Source organism: Hemitrygon akajei, chromosome 31 (genome assembly GCF_048418815.1).
Source record: "Hemitrygon akajei chromosome 31, sHemAka1.3, whole genome shotgun sequence".
In the NCBI taxonomy this organism is placed as follows: Eukaryota; Metazoa; Chordata; class Chondrichthyes; order Myliobatiformes; family Dasyatidae; genus Hemitrygon; species Hemitrygon akajei.
Genome location: NC_133154.1, coordinates 21,429,148 through 21,445,562, shown reverse-complemented (window position 1 = coordinate 21,445,562; position 16,415 = coordinate 21,429,148). Strand labels below are relative to the sequence as shown.

At 46.0% G+C, this 16,415-nt stretch overlaps 1 protein-coding gene across 1 annotated transcript; it reads right to left on the bottom strand.

Moving 5' to 3' along the window:
• Positions 1-1,013: 1,013 nt before the first annotated feature.
• Positions 1,014-16,017, bottom strand: LOC140719421 (galanin peptides-like). The gene is made up of 6 exons (XM_073034068.1): positions 15,880-16,017; positions 11,358-11,438; positions 10,762-10,816; positions 4,542-4,640; positions 3,700-3,750; positions 1,014-1,149 (listed from the first exon to the last, which is right to left on the bottom strand). The coding sequence occupies exons 2-6, from the start codon at positions 11,436-11,438 to the stop codon at positions 1,091-1,093; spliced, it is 345 nt and encodes a 114-aa protein (XP_072890169.1). The 5' UTR covers positions 15,880-16,017; the 3' UTR covers positions 1,014-1,090.
• Between the last annotated feature and the right edge of the window lie 398 nt (positions 16,018-16,415).

Here is a 16,415-nt window from a genome sequence, read left to right as displayed (position 1 = left end):
GGTATAAGAATAGCACGTGCGAGAGACTCACTGGCTTTCCTTTATCTCCAGGGGCTCCTCTTCACACTGAGGTCACGACCAATGCTGAAGAACCATTGGGAAAATGCACTGCAGATATAGAAGGGCCCGCACGCACACTTACCTAAGTATGTTTAGTTGTGTAATTTGGGGAGACTTAATGAAGTATCTGCTGAATGTGAAGTGTTTCTGAATGTTTAGTGTCGTAGTTTTTGTAACTTAGGGTGGCTTTGATGAGTACTTGTTTGACCTAGATGCTTTTACTGCTTGTCGGTAAATAAATCTATCTTCTGTGTCACTTACCAAATCAGTGAGCCTGTTTCCCTGTAACATCTGTCTGTCCATTACACTGTGTGTGCACTTGTCACCATATCAATCCCATCCATACAGCCTCTCTCACCCTGTGGCCCAGATTCTCTGTACACCAGTCCCAGCCACAGAGTTGTTCCAAACTTCATGATACTTACATTGGAAAATCCTGGACTCAGTTCCAGATCTGAGCACATGGGAGATGTCCCAACGCTGGAACTGGAGGGTCCTAAGTTGACCCCCTAATGTCTGGCATCAGATATGAATGATGGAAAGAGCTGGGATATTTAAGCTGAAGTGTGGGAGGGGGCAGGGAGGAGGGGACTAGTAATTATAAGTCTATGAAACAGGAAAGGAGATAATATTGCAAACCCAAGAACACACAATCTGGCCAAAAATAGCAGAAATTAAACGTATGGGTCATGTGTAAATTCCCCTTCAGAACCAAAGCAGTTCAAAGCAGACCTTAGGTGACAAGTAGGAACAAAAATGACACTGCTGGAGTCTGGGGTACGAAACATGAGAGGCCAAATCACCTTCGCTCCTACAGCAACCCTCTGTGGGTCTGGACTATGGGTGTAGGTTGAATCCCTGGATTTCTAGAAATGCTCAAGCCAAGATGCAAAGACAGGTAAAACATGCATTTTTTTGCTTGACTTTATTAGCAAAGCAGTTCAGTAGCATTTATTCCAGTTAAATCATCTCAAGGCCTTGTCTCTGTCGCAGAGATCAGCAGTCATGCAGGAGTCTGCCATTGCTCAGGTCAGGCGTCTTGTGTCTGCTCTGTCAGTGCGTGGTCCAGGTTATTCAGGGCCAGGATTCCTGTCAAAAGCAACAGAAAGCATGAAAAATTTAATTGCAGGATATCCAGTTCCCATCAGTTGTCACACTCTGTAAAGGTCAGCAATGACAAACTGTCAGCTCTGTGACATTTAGAAATGTCGTTGTAGACACCGATCAACAGCCTGAATGTATAACCACACTCACACCACCACTGTAACTGGGACCATGGTCCCGGTTACCGATCAGGAATGGAATTCTTGTGATTGGGGAACAGCAGCATTGATGGCAGGTGGGAGCTGCTGTGCGTTGGAGTAAAAGGAATTAAGAGAGGAGCTGGCTAGTTGATTAGAAGGACCCTAGCAGGAATGACAACAGAGAAGCAATGGCTGGAGTTTCTAGGAACAATCTGGAAGGCACAGGATAAATACAACCCAAAGAAGAAGAAGTATTCTAAGGGCAGGATGATGCAACCAAGGAACAACAAGAAAAGAAGCTTGAGCTTAGTGGTTGGGCAGATGTTGGAGCTGATTGTTAAGGATGAGGTATCAGGGTACTTGGAGGCACATGATAAAATAGGCCAAAGTCAGCATGGTTTCCTTAAGGGAAAATCTTGCCTGATAAATCTATTGGAATTCTTTGAGGAAATAACAAGCAAGATAGACAATGGATAATCGGTGGATGAATTGAATTTTCAGAAGGCCTTTGACAAAGTGCCGCACATGAGGCTGCTTAACATGACAGCCCATGGTATTAAAGGAAGGGCATGGATAGAGCATTGGCTGATTGGCAGGAGACAAAGAGTGGGAGTAAAGGCAGCCTTTTCTGATTGGCTGCCGGTGACTAGTGGTGTTATGAAGAGTTGATGTTGAGACTGCTTCTGTTTACGATAAACGTCAATGATTTGGATAATGGAATTGATGGCTTTGTGGCCAAGTTTGTGGAGCATAGGGAGACAGGTGGAGAGGCAGGTGGTGTTGAGGAAGCAGGGAGACTACAGAAGGACTCCCTGCTTGGGTTGGATGAATGGGCAAAGAAGTGGCAGATGGAATATAGCATTGGTAAGCCTTTGGTCATGCACTTTGATATAAGGAACAAAAGCATAGACTATTTTCTAAACGGGAAGAAAATTCAGAAATCCAAGGAGCAAAGGAACTTAGGAGTCTCCATGCAGGGTTCCCTAAAGGTTAACTTGCAGGTTGGATAGGTGGTAAGGAAGGCAAATGCAATGCTGGCATTCATTTTGAGAGGACTAGAATATAAAAGCAAGGATGTAATGTTGAGACTTTATAAAGCACTGGTGAAGCCTAACTTGGAAGTATTGTGAGCAGTTTTGAACCCCTTATCTAGGAAGTTCATCAATGTGCTGACATTGGAGAGGGATCAAAGGAAGTGCATGAGTATGATTCCGAGAATGAAAGGGTTATCATATGAGGAACATTTGATGGCTCTGGGCTAATACTCGCTGGAAGTCAGAACAATAAGGAGGAATCTCATTGAAACCTATCAAATATTGAAAGGCCTAGGTAGAGTGAATGTGGAAAGGTTGTTCCCTATACTGGGGAGTCCAGAAGCAGAGGGCACAGCCTCAGAATAGATTGATGTTTATTTCAAATGGAGATGAGGGGGAATTTGTTTAGCCAGAGCGTGGTAAATCTGTGGAATTTGTTGCACAGGTGGCCATAGAGGCCAGGTTGTTGGACGTGTTTAAGGTGGAGGTTGATAGGTTCTTGATTTGTCAGGGTGTGAGGAAATTGGATCGGCCATGATGGGGCAGACTCGATTGGCCAAATGGCTCAATTCTGCTCCTATGTCTTATGCTCTCCCACTTCCAGATCACCAACCAGTGACCCTGTGACTGACCCAATGTTCTGGTCCTCTGGAAAACTTAACTAACCCTCATCCTTCGCCTTCCCTTTCTCCAGCCCCCTCAACCCTCCCCTCTAAACTACTGCTTCTGCCAGGAGCTCTGCTCTTCAGCCTTCCCTGTGAGATGTCAATGTTGTCAGCAGCCTGACCACATCCACACTTTATTTCCATGGGTCCACAGGTCTGAGCTGTTGCCGGTAATTTTTGTGCACCGGGAGACCTCAAATCCAAGCACCATTCCATTCCCGTGTAGGGAGTAGAACCCTCTCAGCCTGGGAGTCTCTGTGACCAGAGTATTCAACAGCAAGCCACACCCCAACCAGGGAAATTTGCACATCACAACCCAACCTAGGACTTCCCACCTATGGGACATCCCATCCATTACATCCCAACCTGTGACTTCCTGCCCATTACCTCCCAAACTGGGAGATTTCACCCATTACCTCTCAACCTCAGGATGTCCCACTCATTACATCCTAACCTGGGACATCTTATCCATTACATTCCAAACTGGGAAATCTCACCCACTGCATCACACCCTGGGAAATCTCACCCACTACATCGCACCCTGGGACATCTCACCCATTACAGTCATGGAGCTACATGAAGCCCCAAATGATCTCAGCCATGATGCAGAGGCAGTCCTGGCAGTATTGCACTGCTGCCTCTGCCTTAGAGCTGCTTCCTCAGCCGTGCATCTCTCTAGCATCCATCTACACTTACCTGCCAGGCGTGAGTAGGACAGCATTTCCACCAGTGGCTGAATGGCATCTCCTGCGGGAGAATTCACAACATTGCCAAACAGTAGTGGAACCAACTGAGATACAAAAGCAGCCTCTGCCTCCTTGAATCTACTTCACCGAACCTCTCAACCCATCACACACCACCCACCAAATCCAACTCTCTCCCACACTCCTCTCCTAAACACCCCCATATCTCAACCCACCCACACCCAAGCCCCTATCTCCCACACACTCCTCTCCTACACACCTTCACATCCCAAACCACCCACACCCAAGCCCTTAACCCCTTCACACTCCTCTCCTACACACCCAACACATTCACACCCTGTCCCTATTCCTCACACCCTCGTCTTACATCATCCTCCCATCCCAACCCACCCATACCTGACACAAACCCCTCTTTGACACACCCTTCCAATCCAAGCCATTCACACCCCACCCCTACACCGCACCTACCCCTGTCCTACGCACTGTCAACCCCAACCACCAACTACCCCAAACACCCCTCACTCACAAACCCACCTCACCCATATTACACCTCTTGTCTTCACCCAACCCAATGCACTCACCCCCACACCAATATCCCTCACTACCCCTTTCCCTCATCCTGCCAGCCCACCTTACCCAATCTCACCTGAGTGAACACTGCCCACCCCACCCATCCCACACACCCCTCTTACACACTCTAGGCACGTTCTCCCCACCCAGCCTAGCCCTCTGCCACTCAGGGATGGGATGGACCTCTTATTTCAAGGGCCTCATTAGACACCTGGCATCTCACGCTGCTGATCATGGATTTACACAGTAATCAATGATCCTTACTGTGGTCTGCGCCATCAGAGTTGGACCTGGCTCCAGCAATGTCCCTTTTCCCAGCGAGGCCAGGCCTATCCATCAGCAACCGATGACCATTTGCAGCATCTGAAGTGAAAGGACAGAGGCAGCTCAGCTCTCCCAGACCATAATCAGTTTGAACATCGGGAGTCACTTGTAACAGGCACCAGCACCAACATTCAGAGTTACTGCTATCAGATGCTGGGACCAACACTGGGAGTGACTGGTAACAGACACTTGGACCAACACTGGGAGTGACTGGTAAAGGACACTGGGACCAACACTGGGAGTGACTGGTAAAGGACACTGGAACCAACACTGGGAGTGACTGGTAAAGGACACTGGGACCAACACTGGGAGTGACTGGTAAAGGACACTGGGACCAACACTGGGAGTGACTGGTAAAGGACACTGGAACCAACACTGGGAGTGATTAGTAATGGACACTGGGACCAACACCAGGAGTGACTGGTAAAGGACACTGGGACCAACACTGGGAGTGACTGGTAAAGGACACTGGAACCAACACTGGGAGTGATTAGTAATGGACACTGGGACCAACACTGGGAGTGAATGGTAAAGGACACTGGGACCAACACTGGGAGTGATTAGTAATGGACACTGGGACCAACACTGGGAGTGACTGGTAATGGACACTGGGACCAACACTGGGAGTGACTGGTAATGGACACTGGAACCAACACTGGGAGTGATTAGTAAAGGACACTGGGACCAACACTGGGAGTGATTGGTAAAGGACACTGGGACCAACATTGGGAGTGATTGGTAAAGGACACTGGGACCAACACCAGGAGTGACTGGTAAAGGACACTGGGACCAACACTGGGAGTGATTGGTAAAGGACACTGGGACCAACACCAGGAGTGACTGGTAAAGGACACTGGGACCAACACTGGGAGTGATTAGTAAAGGACACTGGGACCAACACTGGGAGTGATTGGTAATGGACACTGGGACCAACACTGGGAGTGACTGGTAAAGGACACCGGGACCAACACTGGGAGTGATTAGTAAAGGACACTGGGACCAACACTGGGAGTGATTGGTAAAGGACACTGGGACCAACACTGGGAGTGATTGGTAAAGGACACTGGGACCAACACCAGGAGTGACTGGTAAAGGACACTGGGACCAACACTGGGAGTGATTGGTAAAGGACACTGGGACCAAAACTGGGAGTGATTGGTAAAGGACACTGGGACCAACACTGGGAGTGATTAGTAAAGGACACTGGGACCAACACTGGGAGTGACTGGTAAAGGACACTGGAACCAACACTGGGAGTGACTGGTAAAGGACACTGGAACCAACACTGGGAGTGATTAGTAATGGACACTGGGACCAACACCAGGAGTGACTGGTAAAGGACACTGGGACCAACACTGGGAGTGACTGGTAAAGGACACTGGAACCAACACTGGGAGTGATTAGTAATGGACACTGGGACCAACACTGGGAGTGAATGGTAAAGGACACTGGGACCAACACTGGGAGTGATTAGTAATGGACACTGGGACCAACACTGGGAGTGACTGGTAATGGACACTGGGACCAACACTGGGAGTGACTGGTAATGGACACTGGAACCAACACTGGGAGTGATTAGTAAAGGACACTGGGACCAACACTGGGAGTGATTGGTAAAGGACACTGGGACCAACATTGGGAGTGATTGGTAAAGGACACTGGGACCAACACCAGGAGAGACTGGTAAAGGACACTGGGACCAACACTGGGAGTGATTGGTAAAGGACACTGGGACCAACACCAGGAGTGACTGGTAAAGGACACTGGGACCAACACTGGGAGTGATTAGTAAAGGACACTGGGACCAACACTGGGAGTGATTGGTAATGGACACTGGGACCAACACTGGGAGTGACTGGTAAAGGACACCGGGACCAACACTGGGAGTGATTAGTAAAGGACACTGGGACCAACACTGGGAGTGATTGGTAAAGGACACTGGGACCAACACTGGGAGTGATTGGTAAAGGACACTGGGACCAACACCAGGAGTGACTGGTAAAGGACACTGGGACCAACACTGGGAGTGATTGGTAAAGGACACTGGGACCAAAACTGGGAGTGATTGGTAAAGGACACTGGGACCAACACTGGGAGTGATTAGTAAAGGACACTGGGACCAACACTGGGAGTGACTGGTAAAGGACACTGGGACCAACACTGGTAGTGATTGGTAAAGGACACTGGGACCAACACTGGGAGTGATTGGTAAAGGACACTGGGACCAACACTGGGAGTGACTGGTAAAGGACACTGGGAGTGATTAGTAATGGACACTGGGACCAACACTGGGAGTGATTAGTAATGGACACTGGGACCAACACTGGGAGTGATTGGTAAAGGACACTGGGACCAACACTGGGAGTGACTGGTAAAGGACACTGGGACCAACACTGGGAGTGATTGGTAAAGGACACTGGGACCAACACTGGGAGTGACTGGTAAAGGACACTGGGAGTGATTAGTAATGGACACTGGGACCAACACTGGGAGTGATTAGTAATGGACACTGGGACCAACACTTGGAGTGATTGGTAAAGGACACTGGGACCAACACTGGGAGTGACTGGTAAAGGACACTGGAACCAACACTGGGAGTGATTGGTAATGGACACTGGGACCAACACTGGGAGTGATTGGTAATGGACACTGGGACCAACACTGGGAGTGATTGATAAAGGACACTGGGACCAACACTGGGAGTGATTGGTAAAGGACACTGGGACCAAAACTGGGAGTGATTGGTAAAGGACACTGGGACCAACACCAGAAGTGACCAGTAATGAACACTAGAACAGCACCCACAGTATCCAGTTATAGACACCAGCACCAACACCTAGAGTAATCGGCAAATTACATTGAACCAACACCGGAAACGACCAGTAACAGACACCAGACCAACACTCACAGACCAGCAGTGTTACCTCACTGAAAGGTGTGATGGGGTGTTTCCATGTCCCATATGAAGACACTCGATTGGCTACAGATTGACTCAAACACTGAGCCCTCTGGAGAAACTGCGCAGTGTTGTTGGGCACAGCAATGTGGGTCTCCTCTCTCAGAGAGTGAGGGGGAGCAAGGAGGAGGAGTGAGGGAGAGCAGGGAGGAGGAGTGAGGTGGAGCAAGTAGGGAGAGTGAGGGGGAGCAGGGAGGAGGAGTGAGGTGGAGCAAGTAGGGAGAGTGAGGGGGAGCAGGGAGGGAGAGTCAGAGGTGGAGCAAGTAGGGAGAGTGAGGGGGAGCAGGGAGGGAGAGTCAGAGGTGGAGCAAGTAGGGAGGGTGAGGGGGAGCAGGGAGGGAGAGTCAGGTGGAGCAAGTAGGGAGAGTGAGGGGGAGCAGGGAGGGAGAGTCAGGTGGAGCAAGTAGGGAGAGTGAGGGAGAGCAGGGAGGGGGAGTGAGTGGAGTGGGTGTGAGTAATAGGGTGGTAGTGAGTGAGTGGTGATGTGGAACAGAAGAGATGAATGCATTGTAACTGAGGAGGAGGAGAGTTGGGAGTGGGTGATAGGATGGGATGTAGGTGGAGTTGGGTTGTGTCCCTCCATCCTCACTGTACTCCTGTGCCTTTCTAATTGTCTTAGATAGATAGATAGATAGATAGATACTTTATTCATCCCCATGGGGAAATTCAACTTTTTTTCCAATGTCCCATACACTTGTTGTAGCAAAACTAATTACATACAATACTTAACTCAGTAAAAAAATATGATATGCATCTAAATCACCATCTCAAAAAGCATTAATAATAGCTTTTAAAAAGTTCTTAAGTCCTGGCGGTAGAATTGTAAAGCCTAATGGTATTGGGGAGTATTGACCTCTTCATCCTGTCTGAGGAGCATTGCATCGATAGTAACCTGTCACTGAAACTGCTTCTCTGTCTCTGGATGGTGCTATGTAGAGGATGTTCAGAGTTATCCATAATTGACCGTAGCCTACTCAGCGCCCTTCGCTCAGCTACCGATGTTAAACTCTCCAGTACTTTGCCCACGACAGAGCCCGCCTTCCTTACCAGCTTATTAAGACGTGAGGCGTCCCTCTTCTTAATGCTTCCTCCCCAACACGCCACCACAAAGAAGAGGGCGCTCTCCACAACTGACCTATAGAACATCTTCAGCATCTCACTACAGACATTGAATGACGCCAACCTTCTTAGGAAGTACATTCGACTCTGTGCCTTCCTGCACAAGGCATCTGTGTTGGCAGTCCAGTCAAGCTTCTCGTCTAACTGTACTCCCAGATACTTGTAGGTCTTAACCTGGTCCACACATTCTCCATTAATGATCACTAGCTCCATATGAGGCCTAGATCTCCTAAACATTGCTCTTGTATCTGCCTCCACCTACCCACCCCTCTGTGTAAAATCACTCTCACACATCTGCTTTAAACATTCTCGTTCTCACCTTTAACCCATACCCTCCTGTATGTGACATTTCCACCCTGGGACAACGGCGCTGACCATCTACCTTATCTCTGACTTTTGTAATTTTACAAACTTTCACCAGGTCTCCCCTCAGCTTCCGATGTCAAATCAGAAAGAATATTCCAAACTCTATGAAAAGTTTGGTCCTGATTTTTCGACATTTCTCCTTTGTCAGATTCCTCAGCCTGTAGAAATAGTCTCCCCATCCACCCCGCGGGTTTCCCTTATTATGAAGAAAACTTCCACTGAACCAATAGAGTTCCAGGGAAAACATCCCAGTTTGTATAATCCTTCCTAATCTAACCCCTGGAGTCGGGTATCATGCTGATCACCTCACGCTTATTTGGGTCTAATCAGGGCTTTGTAAAACTATAGTAAACATCTCCTGAAATTTTACAACAGAGAAACTGGTCCTTCAACCCATCGAGTCTCAGGCAATCCTCAAGTACCCATTGCACCCTTCCTAGCCTAATCCCATTTTCCCACATTTGTATTGTGAGATGGCTTCAGCAGATCCATTCGTTACATTTATTGAATTTGTTCTACTCTTAAATCTCAGTACAATACTGAATTCTGTTTTCTTTTTACTACCTTGATGTAATTACTGTGTCATTATGCGTGTACATAATAAAGAATTGCAGTTCCCAGTGTGCATCGTGTGCTGTTCATACTGGAGCCAGAAGTGATGTCGATGAACTGGTTGTATTCGCTCGTGTGGAGCTAGAGCCATTACTGTAAATAAATACGTGTTAGTTTTACCCAAGCTAAGTTGGTTTTTTATCAAGAACATAACTTGGTGTCAGAAGTCAACGTGAGATCTAAACACACCTCCATTCTCCTGTATTCCAAGGAATGAAAGAAGCCTGTCCTATCTCTCTATATATCTCAGGCTCTCTAATGTTGATAATATCTGTGTAAATCTTTTCTGCTCTCTTTCTAGTTTAACCACATCTTTCAAATAACAAAATTATACACAGTACTCCAAGTGTGGCCTCACCAATGATTTAAATAACTGCAACATAATATCCCAACACCTACAGTCTGTCTGCTGACTGAGAAAAGGCCGCTGTGCTAAATGCTCTATTTCACCATCCTGTCTACCTGTGACATTGAACTATCTACTTGTATCTGTAGGTCCCTCTGTTCCATTCCACTCCACAGTGCCCTACCATTCATAGTACAAGTACCACGCTGATTTGACTTTCCAAAATGCATCATCTCATATTTCTCTGTATTGAAATCTACTTGCCACTCATTGGCTCACTTCCCTGACTGTACAAGATCCCCTTTCATTATATCTTGGTACTTGTGACAATAATAAACCAAAACCAAATCTCCCCAGATTTACCAGTCAGCAGTGACCACTTATCCAACCAACCCGCACGTTTCTGGGACCTGGGAGGAAACTGGAGAGGTAGAGAAACCCCACAGGGAGAATGTGTTGGCACCCAAGGTCAGGACTGAACTAGGATCTCTGGAGTGAAGGCAGCAGCACTTGTTACTGCACCAATGTACAGATATAAAGGCCTGTTAGTCTCTTGATTATTATCTGGAATTCTTCATGACTCGTTCATAATTTTGTACATGGGAAATTCCCTCCTAATATTTGTGTCCAGTGTATTTTGCATACGACAATGTGATTATGACAACGATATGCTGCAAAGTTTGAGTTTCCCGTTTCTTCTCATCGGTGAAGTCCTCGTTACTGGGCGTGAAGCAGGGGCAGTCCATGTGACTGTTACTTACCGGGACCTAAGAGATAGCCAGCACTGTTCAGTGTCCAGCCTCTTCCTTCTTTTGGCTGAAAGGTAAGTTTAACAGCTTTAGTTTACAAAGGGACATTATTTTGTGATTTTTATTTACATTAATTCACCTAGCCTTTTCAGTGGCAAACACATGTTGTGAAACTCTGACTAAAAGCAGCTCCATCTCAGCACCGTTACAGAAAGACTCAGCTTCAGGGGAAAATGGAGATCTTGAAAAGTGAGGAAACAGCCACAGGCTCCATGGAGTCTCCTCTCTCCTACGTGTCCTCATCAACTCAAACACATTCCCTCTAGAGGTGAGATAAATTACTTACGGCCAACTAATTCAGTGCACATAGATGCAGGCACTATCAGTATCCAGCATGTTCAGAAGTTAGCAAGCACTTAGAGGAAGGATATGTTCAGAACTTGCCTTGGCACAGTGAGAGACAGAGGTCCCAACAGCCCTTAACTGATGTATTGACCTGTTGATCCAGTTTTACACCTTCTGCCCTCTCCCATCGGCTGTTTAGCCAGCACTGGACTGAGGCAGAGGATTAAACTGTGACCCCATCGCCGAACACCCAAGATAATTACCATCAGAATGAATCCGAAACATCCCATTGTTAAGCCACAGAGGATCAAAGAGGTCCAGGTGAGGGAGCTGCCTCGCCACATCTGGGGAGAGAGAGAGAGAGAAAATCACCAGTGGTGAGAGGACCACACTGCAGGGACCCCACTCTGTGGCCCTCCCAAAGACCCTTCCTTGGCCTCGCTCTCACTGAGCGTGCCCGAATCCCATCCTCTGCCAGGCTATAGCTGTTCTTGCTGCTGATGGATCTTGTTGAGTTTGGGAAGCAGAGAACCCACAGGCACCCACAGCACCATGGGACGAGGTGTGTGGAACTGTGTGGGAGAGGAGAGGGTGTGATGGGAGCACCTCAGGGATTGCAGCGGTTCAAGAAGGCAGCTCATCACCATCTTCTCAAGGGCAACTAGGGATGGGTAATAAATGCTGGCTTAGCTGGCGATGCCTACATCCCATAATAGAATAAATTAAAAAAGAAATAGCCAAATGCCTATAGCCTTATGAGTGTGTGAGGAGTGGGGGAGGAAAAGGATACAAGGTGTGAGGAAGGAGTAGAAAAGGGTGTGGAGGAGAGGAGAAGGTGTGGTGGAGTGCTGTGTATGGGGAGGAGATATGGGTGGGGTAGAGGGAGTGTGGGGGCAGGGAAGAACATGCCAGAGAGAGGATGAGTTGGGATGGGATAAGTTATGGGGAAAGGTTGAACAATTTAGGTCTTTATTCTTTGGAGCGTAGAAGGTTGAGGGGGGACTTGATAGAGGTATTTAAAATAATGAGGGGGATAGATCAAGTTGACGTGGATAGGCTTTTTCCATTGAGAGTAGGGGGAGATTCAAAGAGGAGGACATGATTTGAGAGTTAGGGGGCAAAAGTTTAGGGGTAACACCAGGGGGAACTTCTTTACTCAGAGAGTGGTATCTGTGTGGAACGAGCTTCCAGTAGAAGTGGTAGAGGCAGGTTCGGTATTGTCATTTAAAGTAAAATTGGATAGGTATATGGACAGGAAAGGAATAGAGGGTTATGGGCTGAGTGCGGGCCAGTGGGACTAGGTGAGAGTAAGCGTTCGGCACGGACTAGAAGGGCTGAGATGGCCTGTTTCCGTGCTGTAATTGTTAATAGGGTTATAATTGTTAATGGGAGATGTGCGTGGAGGGCGCTGGAGGGGAATGAAGGTGTGGGTGGGTAAAGGGGAGGCATGGGGGAGGTCTGTGGATAACGGAAGTTGTGCATGGGAGGGGCACTGGAGAGGAGGGGGTTGGTGTCACTGGGATGTCTGTGTGATGGAGGAATCATGACTAGTGTTTGCAGGATGGTGGGGGGTGGTGATTTGGTGGTAGTGAGAGCAGAAGCACTGACATCTCTCAGAACTATGACTGTACCTCCCTCTAAAATTGCTCTGGCCAGCTCCTTCCATATATTCATACTCTCACATCCCCTTTAAATTTCTCCCCTCTCACTCTAAACCTGTGCCTTCCAGTTTCAGATTCCCCACCTTGGGGAAGAAGATATGATCATACACTTTATCTGTGTTCCTCGGGATTTTATAAGGTCACCCCTCAGCCTCCTGCACTTCAAGGAAAACTGTCCTTGACATAATAATAATAATAATAATAATAATAATAATAATAATAATAATAAGAAGAAGAAGAAGAAGAAGTACTTTATTAATCCTGAGTGGAAAATTCTTTCGTTACAGCAGCCACATTTTAAAATACACTTAGCAGTGTTCAGACTTTAATAATAACGTACAAAATACTACCATACACAATAATATACTATCCAATCTCTTCTTATAACTTAAGCCATCAATCCCCGCAATTTTCCTGTGAATCTTTTCTGCACCTTCTCTGCTTAATCATAGACTTCCTATAGCATGGTGACCAGAGCTGCACACAACCTCCACTATCCCCTCTGACTCAGTGTAATGTTGTATGTCTTTGGTTAGTTCACCCTGCATCCCATGTGATCTAAGCTTCTGGAGCAGACTACCATCTCTAAAATCCATCCTAAAGTCCACACAGAATCTTAAATCCTGCCATTGATAACTTAATTGGTCACCTCCTTAAAAGATTCATTCCAATCCATGATGCATGATTTCCCACACACAAAGGCCATCTCTAATCAGTCCGTGACTTTCCAAATGCAGGTAGATCCTATCCCTCAGAATGCCCTACATTAACTTTCCCACTGTAGTTTCCTGGCTTGGGATTGTCCTTGCTGCCATTTTAAAGTAAGGCACAACATTCCCAACCACCAGTCTTCTGGTACCTCGCTTGTGGCTATAGATCCCAACGTCTCTGTCAGAAGCCCAGCAATGTCATCCTTTGCGCAATGTCTTAGGGTGCACTTGGTCAGATCCCAGAGATTTATTCAATTTTGTGCTCCTCAACTCCACCAACACCTCCTGTTTTGTAACAGTGATATGTTTCAGGTCTTTACTCTCATGAATTTCTCAGCTTTCATGATGCTCTCCAAGGTAAATATAAGACAATATTTTATTTATGTATTGATAGATGTAGCACATTAACAGGCTCTACCAGCCCAATGATACACACTGTCCAATTCCACAATGTGACCAATTAACCCACTAACCTGTATGCCTTTGGGATGTGGGAGAAAACTGGAGCACCCAGAGGAAACCCATGCAGCATGGAGGAGCAGACAAACTCCTTATAGACAGAGGTGGAATTTGAATCTGGGTTGCTGGTGCTGTAATTGTGTTACATAAACTGCTACACTACTGTGATGCCACCATAGACCATAAGACATAGGAGCAGAATTAGGCCATTCGACCCATCAAGTCTGCTCCACCATTCCATCATGGTAATTTATTAACACTCTCAAACTCATTCTCCTGCCTTCTCTCCATAACCTTTAATGCCCTTACTAATCAAGTGCCTACTAATCTCCATTTTAAATATACTCAGTGACTTGGCCTCCACAGCCATCTGTGGCAATGACTTCCACAGATTTGCCACACTCTGGTTAAAGATATTCCTCTGCTCTGAAGTGGCGTCCTTCTGTTCTGAGGCTGTATATACTCTTCAGTATAGGAAACTTCCTCTCCATGTCTATTCTATCTAAACTTCTGAATATTTGCTAGTTTCAATGAGATGCCCACTCATTCTTCTGAGCTCCAGCAAGTACAGGCTCAGAGCCATCAAATGCGCCTCGTACATTAACCCTTTCATTCTCGGGATCCTTCTCATGAACTTCCTCTGGACCATCTCTAATGCCAGCACATCCTTTTTTAGATAAGGGACCCAAAACTGCTCACAATACTCCAAATGTGGTCTGACCATTTCCTTCTAAAGCCTCAGCATCACATTCTTGCTTTTATATCTCAGTCCTCTTGAAATGAATGCTAACATTGCACTTGTCTTTCTTACTATTATTCAACCAGCAAGTAATCCCACTCAAGGACTCCTCAGTCCCTTTACACCTCTGATTTCTGAATTTGCTTCCCATTTAGAAAACAGTCTATGCCTTTATTCCTTCTACCAAAGTGCATGACTTTGGACAGTACCCGTCCCTGCACTTATCTTTGTATTATCTGCAAACTTGGCCACAAAGCCATCAATTCCGTCGTCCAAATTATTGACATATAACATGAAAAGAAGCAGTCCCAACACCGACCTCTGTGGAACACCACTAGCCACCGGCAGCCAGCTAGAAAAAGGGCATGATAATATGCTTGTAGAATCTCTTTGAATTCCCCTTTACCTTATCAGTTAAGGGTGTCTCATACCCTTTTTTCCTGTTCTATCCCCAAACTCCTTCATTCTTCTAATATGCTGACACTGACTGATCTGTTTTATAAAAATAAATTTAATGATATGTCCTCCACTTCCCTCTGAGATAGAACATTCTAAAGGTTCATCACTGTCTGACTCCATCTCTATTCTAACTGACCAACCCCTTACTTTGAGATGCTGTTGTTCTGAATTCCTCACAGAAATATCCCTGTCCACCCTATCAAGCATTCAGATCACTGCAATTCTGTTGGAACCCAAAATGCTGTTTCTCACTGCATACACATCGCCCGACCTGTTGAGTGTTTCCAGTTTTCCTAGTCTTAAATGCATTTTAAAAAATATTCTCTTTGTATGTCTCAATGAGGTCATGTTTCAATCTTTTAAACTTTAAAGAAAAGAATCTTGGTCTATTGTGTACCTCCCGATATGACAGATGAACCATCCTAGAAACCTGACTGGTGTATCTTTTCTGCACTCCCTCTGGCCTATAGCAAGTATACCTTTCTCTAGTTAAGGATACTAGTATTTTAGACATGGTTTTAATAAAGCACTAGGAAAATATCTCTACTTTTTTACACAGGCAAGAATGGCCAACAAATTATTGGCTTTGCTAACTATCAAGAAGTTAGTTTTAGTGATTTGTATACTCAGATCCCTTCGAACACCAACTTTCCTCAGTCTTTCTACATTTCTTTCAATGTGATGGTAACCCAGTGCCAACACACTTTCTAAATTCTGCCAGAATAATGAAAGTTATAAGGTAATAAAATAAATTTACCTTGATGTGGATGAAGAAAGCACCCGTTTGTTTCTGAAGTTAGGATGAATTATTTGAACTTGGGAGGATTCAATTGTTTTGCAAGTGGAGTTTACGTGGAGAACAGCAAAGCTCAGATGAAAACAGATGAATGTTGGAGCAGAGAGAGTGAAGGCTATATATATATAATGTAGAAAAAAATTAATGCCTGCATTATTTTCAAGTTCTTTTTATGTAAATGTACTCAAAATTTGAGAAGCATAAAAGCATTAAAATGTGTGCCATTTCCAGCAATGATTTCTGTCAGGAAAATGGAGGTAATTATCGATAATTGACTCATCTCTATGCTGGAGATTAATAGGAGAAGGCTGTTTAGGAGTGCCTTTTTAAAAAACAAACCATTTATCTGGAGGAGGAGGAGGAGGAGGAGGATCATCGATTCAAAAGAATAAATAACAGTGGAGTGGGGTCAATCATCCACCACACTATGTGGGTTGGAAAGGACTTATCCATTGAACACAGGACACATAATGCAGAACAGTACAGCACTGGAACAG